This window comes from Condylura cristata, unplaced genomic scaffold (genome assembly GCF_000260355.1).
Source record: "Condylura cristata isolate star-nosed mole 26May11 unplaced genomic scaffold, ConCri1.0 scaffold00034, whole genome shotgun sequence".
Classification (NCBI taxonomy): domain Eukaryota; kingdom Metazoa; phylum Chordata; class Mammalia; order Eulipotyphla; family Talpidae; genus Condylura; species Condylura cristata.
In genome coordinates this window covers 5,635,551-5,646,149 of record NW_004567135.1, presented here as the reverse complement: position 1 = coordinate 5,646,149, position 10,599 = coordinate 5,635,551, and the positions used below count along the sequence as shown (strand labels likewise).

General features: G+C 58.9%; 1 protein-coding gene across 1 annotated transcript; it reads right to left on the bottom strand.

Annotated features, from left to right (window-relative positions):
- Positions 1-312: 312 nt before the first annotated feature.
- On the bottom strand, positions 313-5,715 carry LOC101622914 (keratin, type II cytoskeletal 5). Its single transcript, XM_012732305.1, is given in 8 exon segments — positions 313-370; positions 1,094-1,314; positions 1,542-1,667; positions 1,888-2,052; positions 3,149-3,244; positions 3,351-3,411; positions 4,155-4,369; positions 4,848-5,715. Coding segments are annotated over 8 exon segments (1,497 nt in total). The 5' UTR covers positions 5,403-5,715.
- Between the last annotated feature and the right edge of the window lie 4,884 nt (positions 5,716-10,599).

Sequence of the window (10,599 nt, the reverse complement as noted above, 5' to 3'; positions counted from 1 at the left end):
GCCGCTTATGTGATCTGCTGGTGACAGAGGCGCCCCCGCGCCCCCACAGTGCGGCAAAGGGGCCCAGAGAGCCAAGACATTGAGTTAAGGTGCTGGGGAACAGAGCGGGGGGCCGTGTGTGCGGGAGCACGGTTGGCGGGAGGGGTGCCGTGGGCACCCCCCAGCGGACTCCAGCTGACCACACACACGAGCCGCTCGGCCTCTTCCCTCTGCTGCCCGCTGGGTGCATTCAGTCACCGGGTAATGGGGCGTCAGGTGTCTGGGGACAGCCGGGTTCTGCACCGGCATCAGCGGCCCCCATTACCATCATCGTTAACGTCTGTTCAGTTACTTACAGATGTTGACTGGTCCGACTCCTTCTCCACTCAGCCTGAAAGAGGAAAAATTGAAACGCGTTAAAAAATGGGGCTAACTCCCACAGCCGTGGCTAGGGCTTGCTCTCCAAGCCAGGAGCCTACATGTCGGAACAACTGCTGAAACCGTGGAAGAAACAGCCCCGTGGGGACTTCTGGATGGAGAGGATGTGATCTAGAAATAAGTTGTCCAAGGCAGATTAGAATTCACATCCTCCTCCACCCATTACGTGAAAAGCATGACTAAGAGGCAGCGGGAACTATGAATATGTATGAAGCACATTTTGCAGTGTAGGAACTAATTCTATGCGAGAACTTGGCAAGCACAGAAATACCTCTTGTGGCAGTAGACAGAAGGCAGTGTTGCAAGAGCAAAGAAAACCAGGTAGTTGGAGAGGCCAGAGGCAGATGAGTGGACTCCACTAGAGTAGTCTTGAAAGGCTTCCTGAGAGAGGGGGCGCTTGAACAGTAGGGAGGACATTAGTTGCGCTGCCTGGCTAGGTGAAGGACAGGCAGCAGCATCCAGGATCACTGCTGGTGGGAACAGGGTCAGAAAGGTGAGCTGTGGTCAGTTGCAAGGCCAGCTCTGTGCCGTGTCAGACTGAAACGGGACTGGCGACGGACGTGATCGTGCACAAGATAGGGGTGTGCGTGCGTGAGCACGTGTGGCTGTGAGTGTGTAGGGAAGCGCGGTCCCCCTGCCAGGTGTGAGACCCTCCTGGGGTCTGTCCTTTGCCCACCTGCACTCCTCGCCCTCCAGCAGCTTCCTGTAGGTGGCGATCTCCACGTCCAGGGCCAGCTTGGTGTTCATGAGCTCCTGGTACTCCTTCAGCATCCGCGCCATGTCCTGCTTGGCCTTCTGCAGGGCGTCCTCCAGCTCGATCAGCTTGCCCTTGGCGTCCTTGATGGCCATCTCCCCGCGCTGCTCGGCGTCGGCGATGGAGGCCTGCAGGTTGGCGCACTGGGGGGACAGAGGAAGGGCGGGTGAGCTGTTTTGGCATTAAACTGGGCCTGCAGTGTCTCTGTGATTCAGACGCAAGCCAGTATATCTGTCTTGTCATTGTGGGTGGTGGGCCACTGAGACGTGTGTGTTTGTTCCACTGCTCTGGGTGTGTGTCTAGAAAAAGTACAAATGTAGGTTCCTTTCTGGGCTGGGCTCTCCCTGGCCTCCGTTCAGCCTCATCCCACCTGCTTCTTGACGTTGTCGATCTCGGCCCGCAGCCTCTGGATCATCCGGTTCATCTCGGAGATCTCCTGCTTGGTGCTGCGGAGGTCGTCCCCGTGCCGGCCGGCCGTCTGCTGCAGCTCCTCGTACTGGCGCCCCCAGAAAGAGAAAGGATTCCACTTTGGCACTTGCGCCTTCCTAGAGATCCTGATTGAGCCAAGTCCCGAAGGTTCTTGAATGCACGTGGCAGAAGCACACGTGACTGCGTCTAGGACTCGTTCAGGAGGCCCCAGGTTTCAGCAGCACCCACAGCCCCTGCCCGAGGCACACGTCCCTCCCCCCCTCGGGACACACTCGCATGGCGCCCACCTTGGTCTGGTACCAGGACTCAGCTTCCGTCCGGCTGCGGTTAGCGATGTCCTCGTACTGGGCCTTGACCTCGGCGATGATGCTGTCCAGGTCCAGGCAGCGGTTGTTGTCCATGGACAGGACCACGGACGTGTCGCTGACGTGGGTCTGCATCTGGGACAGCTCCTGCAGGGAAGCTCGAAGTCAGTCATCTGGTTCTGGTTAGGTAATCTCAGCCCCCGTCTCCCCCTCACTAGGGTATGTCAACTGGAGGAAAAGTGATGACCACTTATGCCAAAACATTAGGGGAGCACATAATCCAAACTACTGGACCAAGGTTTTAAAAATTCTGAGCAGCCAAGAAATTATGGCCCAAGGGGTGCTTGGGCCATAATTTATTTTTTTAAGATTTAGTTATTTCTGCCTGTAAGAATTGGGATGTAGGCCACTTCTGAGGTACTGGGGATGAGAGGACTCACCAGAGACAGAGTGGGGAGCGGAACAGGCAGATGGACTGAAATACACTGCTGAGGGGAGCAGCGGGGAGACAGGAGGGGTCTGCTGCGCCCTGTGGGTCACTCCCTGGCCGGGGGTCCACAGCAGTAGCAGCAGATGGATTCCCTGTGCTGCTACTCTTTAACCTGTTGCACCACCAGGGAGGGCCTGGTCATAACTTATCTCAAAGACCCATTGAGTGGCCTTCCCTGAGAGGAAGCAGGGCCAGCAAGGGTCTTCAGAGAGAGAGGGGCCTCCATGGAGCGGCCTGCCTCTGGCCACTCATATTAATCCCCATCTACAAAGCAATGGATGCACAGGTCTTTTGATTTAAATTTCACTTAAAATAAAACAAACAAAATCAGGCCCTCCCTGGTGGCGCAGCGGGTTAAAGCACAGCACTGAGAAGCTAAAGCCACTTCCGCATGAGTTCGATTCCCGCCTGCCCCGGAGGTGACCACATGGCGCGGCAGACCTCTCCTGACCGCCCGCTGCTCCCCTCCGCAGTGTACTTCGTCGATCTGCCTGTTCTGCTCCCCACTCTGTCTCTGGTGAAGCCTCTCACCGCCCCTGAGCCTCTGGCCTGTACCCCAATTCTGTATGTACAAATAAATAAATCTTTAAAAAAAAATCAGCCTTGTAAGGAATGAAGTGCAGCAATACTAAAGGGAGAGACAGAGGGAGCACTGGGGTAGTCTGGGTACACTCAGTCACCCTGATCCTCATCCCTGGTGCTGGGGAATCCCAGGCACCTCTCTCTGGGCCTTGACGCAGGACCGTCGCTTACCATCTCGAAGAACATCTTCAGGAAGTTGATCTCATCCATCAGCGCATCAACTTTGGCCTCCAGCTCCACCTTGTTCATGTAGGCGGCGTCCACGTCCTGGGGACACAGAGATGGTTGGCACTGCCCCCCGACTTCCGCCCTGACCTAAATGAAAGCCTTCTAGAGAGTGGCCTCTGGCTACCAGTGTCCTGTCCCCACGCACCTTCTTCAGCATCACAAACTCGTTCTCAGCCGTGGTACGCTTGTTGATTTCATCTTCATACCTGGTGGTACAAGGAACCAGTGCTTGTCAGAGGATGCAGATGGGGAGCCGGGGGTCTTCAGTGCGTCACGTCAACCCTGAGGCTACTTTCCTATTGGGAGGGGACTTTTCCTGGCCTACGGGCAGAGCGGGAGGGCCCTGGCAGCGCGAACCCCTGGCGAGGTCCTCACCATCGGGACATGTCCCTCGAACACTGCCCTGAATCATTCTACTGTTGCTATAATTTGGTGGTTTCCAGAATATTCCTGCAGAAAAGCTGTGTTTTTCTTCCAGGCCTCACGTCTAGTCTGTTTGTCTAGTGCATTTTTCAGCTTCCACAGCCTATAACAAGCTAGCAAGCCAAAACCAGTCGCTCAGCCGCTGGTTTATTGACATGATCAGAGCCACTGAGCTGGGTGATGCTGGCTGTCCCTGCTTTGGGGGGGCAGTCCACTGCAGAGCAGTGAGCATACTGGGGGGTGGAGAGAGGAGAGCCCCAAAGGCTGAGGTCTCTATTATTTCACTGGGTGGTACCCAGGGCACTGGATGGCTCTTGAGGGCATTGGCTGAGTGCCTGGCTGAGGGGTGGAGCCAGGGGCTGGAACCTTCTAAATATGGACCTGGATTATTATTATTTTTTAATATTTCAGGCTTTGTGGAAGGTACATGCCTTGAGCTCATGGCAAAGACGTAAGCAAAAGTCTGAATGTGAAAGATCAGCCTCAAGAAGTCACCCCCACCCCATCTCCATCCCTCCTCACTCACTTGTTCTTGAAGTCCTCCACCAGGTCCTGCATGTTCCTGAGCTCGGAGTCCAGGCGGCCCCGCTCGCCCAGGACACCATCCAGCTGCCTCCTGAGGTTGCTGATGTACTGCTCGAACAGGGGCTCCAGGTTCTGCCTCACGGTCCTGGTGCCCTGCTCCTGCAGCAGGGTCCACTTGGTGTCCAGGACCTTGTTCTGCTGCTCCAGGAACCGCACCTGATGGGAGAGTTTGAAGATCGAGACTGGACTTTCCCCCATCCCGGGCCCTGGGCGGGGCGGTCCCGAGTGAGCTCTACAGCCTCACTTCCAGGGAAGGCAGGACCCTTCCCAGGGCACAGGCGATGCTGGCCCTGCTCTGTGGGGGTTCTGTGTGCCAGGGGCCGCAGACACCCGGGCAGCGTGACCTCATCTCCCTGTGCAACCGGCCCATTGCATGAAGCCCAGAAGGCATCTCTTTGCCAGCAGTCATCAAGGAGCCCTTAGGGGGTGATCTCTGGAGGGAAAGAAGCAAAACCCTCCCCCCAAGATGCTGGTCTAATTAAGAAAATGGGCCACCAGTGCAGGACACAGACAGACGGCAGCACCCCCCTGCAGAGGCGAGGGCATTTGCACAAAGTCAGACGCTCCCCCCTTCCCACTTCTTTGGCATTTCCTGCAGACTCCCAGCGGCTTCGCGCACGGTAACATGCCTCACCTTGTCGATGAAGGAGGCGAACTTGTTGTTGAGGGTCTTGATCTGCTCGCGCTCCTCGGTGCGCACCCGCTGGATCGTGGGGTCGATTTGCAGGTTCATGGGCGTGAGGAGGCTCTGGTTGACGGTGACCTCCTGGATGCCTCCGGGCGGGCACACGGGGAAGCCGGCGCCCCCGAAGCCGCCGCCGAAGCCAGCTCCCCCACCGAGCCCGAAGCCGCCCCCTGCTCCAGCGCCGAAGCCAAATCCGCTGCCCGCGCCCCCGCCGAAGCCGTAACCACCGCCGGCGCCAGCACCCCCGAATCGGTTCCTGAAGCTGCCCCCGCTGGCGCTCATGGAGATCCTCTTGGAGCCCCCCAGGTTGTAGAGACTCCGGCTGCCATAGCCACCGGCCCCGCAAGCACCCCCGGCGCTGACCCTGCCGAAGCCACCCCCGCCACCCCCGGACCGCGACACGGAGGTGAAGCTGGTGCGGGAGACGGACGGGGTGACGGCGGAGGCAGCGCTGAAGCTACGGCTGCCCCCGCTGCGGAAAGACACGCTGGACTGGCGAGACATGACGGCTCGTTCCCGGCGGAGCGCGAGCTGGACACAGGGGCTTGGCGGTTGGAGAGAACAGAGCTCAGCAGGGTGCAGAGGGTGGCTCTGGGCCTGGAGGGCAGCCCCCTTTTATCCTCCAGAATGGGCTGGGCGGGGGCACTGCCGGCTGGAGTGATTAAGTGGGCTGGGCATGCCTGGGGGCGGCTGTGAGCTCACCGTCACACCTGCAGTGTGCAGGGCGCAAACTCTTTCTTCCTGGCAGGCTCCGCTCAGTGAGGAATAACCCTGCCTCGCAGCACTGATGTCTTGGCAGCCAGTGCTTTCTAGCAAGGGGACCCCGGGCGGCGACCTGCCCCAGAGGGATGCCAGGCAGCCAGGGGCCCTTGACCAGTGTCCTCAAGGATCCTTTCGGGGCCAGGGTCAGCATGGTGGCCGGCAGACCCTGCCCCTGGCCACGACCTGCTCTTCTCACTCTCCTCCAGCCCGGGCCCCGTGCAGGGAGTTCGGTGTTTGGAACGGCGACGCGTAGCCTGATATGTTTCCTTCTTTACTGCTCCTTGCCTTTCTTGGGGGGGAGGCACAGCTATTCCAAAGCCCTCTGGGCAAATGCTCCTGCAAGATTAAGGCCAGAAAGCGCCCCCCCGCGAGCCCCAGGCTCCCAAAACAGAGAATGCGGGACCCTCCACCTCAGCCAGCCACAGCTCCTCCTGCTTCGGCGCTGTCTCGCGGTTGGCTTTTTCCTTTGCTTTCAGCCTGGGTAGGGCCCGGGGCAGGAGGTGGCTCAGCAACTCCTGGGCCCCCTGGGAAGCCCACAGGTAGTCCTGACACTCAGCCGCCAGTCACGTCTCTCTTCAGGGGGAGCTCCTCTATCCCCGCCAGCCCCCAGGTGTGTTTCAGCAAGCCCTCAGTTACTCCACGGAAGAAATGAGTCATCGAATCTGTTGATACAGGCTGCGGGCGGCCACAAACACATACCTGCGGGAGCTCCTAATCTCATCGGGAACATGTTGAGAATCCGCCGGCCTGTTATAACGGGGAGCCGGCCTGTTCCGAGCAGCGGGAATGGCTGTGCTTTCTTTCGGCTGCAGCCCAACTTCTCCTTCGGGGCCAAGGGAATCGAAAATGGATGGTTTTCTAAGTCGTGAGAATAGTCGGGCACCAGTTCACCACGGTGCCCTCTGGGGGCCCCCCGATCCTCTCCGAGAGCCCAGGGGAGGCTTGTCCAGGGGGGCCGTGGCGCAGGCGCGGGAGAGGGGCCTGGCTGGGTGTTGCCACACCTGCCCGTTGGCCTCAGCATCACCACGTCTCTGCCCACCCTCACACACCAGCAGCAGGACTTGTGCCGGGGGAGGGGGGGACAGTGCTCAGGGCCATCGGGAGCACACCAGGCTGGGGCTGGAGGTAGGGGTGCAGTGGGGGAGGGTCTAAAGCCTCGGGGTTCAGGAGTGCACTCCCAAGAGCAAAAGCAGCCAGCCTGAGAAACCCAGGGATCTCTCGCCAGGCCTGTGGTTGGCCACCAGGAAGTCAAGACTGTGGGAAAGTGACTCTGAGCCTCTGGGGATCAGGCGAGAGGTGGGTGCTCCTCGGAGGCTGGGTGAGGACGCCGCAGACAGGCAAATGCAGACAGGCCGGTCGCTCTGGTCAGAGCGTGTAGGTCTCGGACAACGAGGCTCAGGCTGCCTCCCTGTCTGGAGAACTGAGACCCTCAGAGATGAAGTTGCTGAATTCAGCAATGTCATACTTTGCAGCCTCTTGGGGAACAGATAAGCGTGGCTTGGGGGCCCTGAGCGTAGTGGGGGGCCTTCAGTCCCTGTTCAAACAGATCCAGCTTGAAGTCAGTGTGGGGGCTCGCAGCACAAGGCCTCCCTCTCCATGGAAGGTCACCATCAGGGTACCCCCACGCAGGTCCAGGGTCCGGTCCCCACTGCCCTCGGGCAAAGCCCCACCCTTCCCGAGACACTGGCGCATTCTCCTCTCCGGCTTCCTCCTCCTCCCAGTTGAGCTGTGGGAGAAGGACTTGGGGTGCAGGAATGCTCTCTGGTCAGTCTGAGAACTGTTGTCACGTGCCAAGCTCGGATTCAGATGCCAGGGACTGAGGGTGTGCGGGGGCCAGGGCACTGTGGCGGGGAGTGTTTGGGTGCCTTGTTGGAGCGGACAGGGGTAGCGGCACGTTCTGTCCAAGCTCTGTGGGACCCCCTCCCCCAGGCGGGCAGGGCAGCCCCTCTGCCAGGCCAGCCCTGGACAGGTATAAGTAATGGGGCCCTGCAGCCTGCCACCCCCGTGGGGGAGAGCCCCACCCCAGCCTGGAATTCCACTGTGGCAGGAGCACCCCAAGCTTTTGCTTTTCTTCCAGGCACCCCTCAGAGGGAGTTACCAAGACTTGGCAGGGCATGTCACTTAGTTTCTGTGGGCATCGTCTCCCCAGGAGCAGAAGACCGTGCAGGGCTACAGGGCCCTACTGAGGGGCACAAGAGTGCCTGGTGCCTCCAAAATGTGGGGGTGCATGGGACAAAGACGGCCATGCAGAGCAGGCAGGGGCCAGGGTTAGCCCAGGTGTCCCCGGCCGGGGTGAGGATTAGGCAAGTCTGCCGTCACCCGTGTGTCTTCACCGGAGGATGTCAGGTGTAGACATCACGTGTGGAATGTCTCTATCTGGACGCTATTTCATAGAAACCGTCCTCAAACCCTCGCCAGACAGCGTGGTCTCCAAGGTCAGGATGCACGTCGGGCTCACCTTTACCTCGCTGTACACTCAGTCCAGCCTTGCACCCCAAAAATGCTCAGTGAACTTATTTTAAAATTAAGTCGACAGACATGAGTGCACCTCCCTCTGCCCTCCCCCCAGGTTTTGCGTGGGGCAGCCTTGCACCCCAAAAATGCTCAGTGAACTTACTTTAAAACTAAGTCAACAGATATGAACACACCTCCCTCTGCCCTGCCCTCAGGTTTTGCGTGGGGCTTCCCTGGCCCGATGCTGTGCCCGAGTCCTGCCCATCTGTTGTGTCTGGCCGGTGTCCAGCAGGTAGGTCTCTTGGTCCTTCGGACTGTGCGCCCTCTGAGGACAGTGCTCCCGACGTCTCACGTTTTGGACTTCCCTCCAGGCCGGGTCCTCTGACCCCTCACCCCGAGAACGCTTGGCTCCTGAGACCACTAGCAGCCCCCAGGCCTGCCCCGGCCAGCACATCCCCCTCCAGGAGAGGAAAACGCTTCCTGACCACGTTCTGCATATCTTCCATGTGTGTTCAGCACAGCAGTGGGGAGCAATAGTTGAGGCGTGAGTCACCCGTTCACTGGCAGCCCCATTGGGAGCACGTAGAGCCAGATCTGGCAGGCGTGTGCCAGCCCCAGAAACTCTCCACAAAGCCCTGGCCGTGGGGAGGATTGGGGGAAGAATTCCCCTGCCGCTGCTCAAGGCCAGCAGGACTCCTAACCCCATTCTGACTCGGGGCCCCTGCTTTGATCTCAGCTGGAGTCCTGGGATTACAGCCTCACAGAGCCTGGCCCCAAGGAGGACTAGGGAGCTGGCCACACCTCCCTTCCTCACAGCCAGGTGGGACCAAGGCCGCCTTTGTGACTGGGGCCCCACCCAGCCTCAGTAGGGCCGTTCGACCCCACGTCTGAAAGAGACGCGTGGGCAGCTGGGCTGGAGCTCCGGCGGGCTCTGAGACAGTCGTCATCATTTGGGTCAGGACAACAGTGGTCCTCACTCCTTGGAGTTGAGTTTCCTTGTGCAAGAGTTTCACGAATTCCCGGTACAGACGCTGGTCGCCCTTCTCTGGGCCCTGTTTGACTCTCACCCAGCCCTGTGTCCATCGGTTATGCCTCCAGCCTGTGTCCAGCAAGTAGGTCTCTTGGCTCCTTCGGACTGTGCGCCCCCTGCACGTGTCATGACCCCCACTGGGGGTCCCCCACTGGTGCTGGGAGATCAGGAGCTGGCCGTGTGGCAGGAAAGGGCCTGTTTTCATGGAGAGGCCGTGTGAGCGGGACTTGTCCCTTCAAGCTGGCTGGGCTTGGGCAGAAGGGGTGTGGCAAATGAGGGAGGACCCCTGGGGAGCAGTTTTAGCCCCATCTCTCAGAGTTAGCTGGAGGTTGGCGGAGAGATTCTCAGAACAGAGCCCTGAGCTCCCTCCGACAGGCCCCTGCATGTCTGGGGAATGTTCTCCCTCAGTGGAAAGTGTTTTGCCAGCGAGGACGGTCTTTGCAAACCTTCCTTGAGTTATTGAATTGTGGTCTAGAAACTAACAGATACTTCAGTTTGTCAGAGGGCCTGAAGGAAAAAGGAGATAAAGTGAAAACCTCCATTTTAATTTCCATAGAGTGGTTTTCCTTTTTAAATAAATGCCAACATAGGTGTTGGCATGTGCCAGGCGGTGACCTATTATCTTCGTGTCTGTAAATATAAAGTGGATAACAAGCTCAAAGGGCTTTTTCATTTTCTTGGCATCTGCTCTGGTCCTTGCGTGAGGGCCAAGGCTGCCGGGCACATGGGGACTGCAGGTTCCCTCACAGAGAGGCGGGGACCCAACTCTGCTCCGTCAGGCCCTGTGGGGTGAGGGGCATGCAAGGAGGCTTTGGGCCTCCCTAAGTTGCCCCAAATTCTTCTTCTCCCTGTTCTTTCTCCTGCTACAATAGCCAGGCCCGGGACGGAGCCGGGAAGGAGGCAGGGGGGGTGCTACCTACCGGGAGCTTCCAGGCAGGTCGTGTCCTCATTCCTGAGGCGCTGGGCCAGGCAAAGGGCAGCACCTTGTGTCCGTCTGGCCTGGGTGTGACCCCAGCAGGTGGGGTGCGTTAGTACAGGGGTGCTGTGATAGGCGTGACGTGACCAGATGGAGAGCGTGGAGCTGTGGCCGACGCCACCTCACGAACTCACTTGCAGTCTGGACAGTCCTCGAGCAAAAGACATCTTATTTTTTTTTAAGATTTATTTATTTGTGCATACAGAACTGGGGTACAGGGTTGAGCGGAGTCACCAGAGACAGAGTGGGGAGCAAAACAGGCAGATTTATGAAGTGCATTGCTGAGGGGAGCAGCAGGGAGGCAGGAGAAGTCTGATGCGCAATGTGGGTCTCTCCTTGGTCGGGGATTGAGCTCATGCTGAAGTGGCTGCTTCTAGCTCCATAGTGCTGCGCTGTAACCCTTTCCACCCCTGGGGAGGGCCTTGCAAAGACATCGTCTGGGCCCAGCTATACACTTGCCTGCAGCGACCTTCATGTCC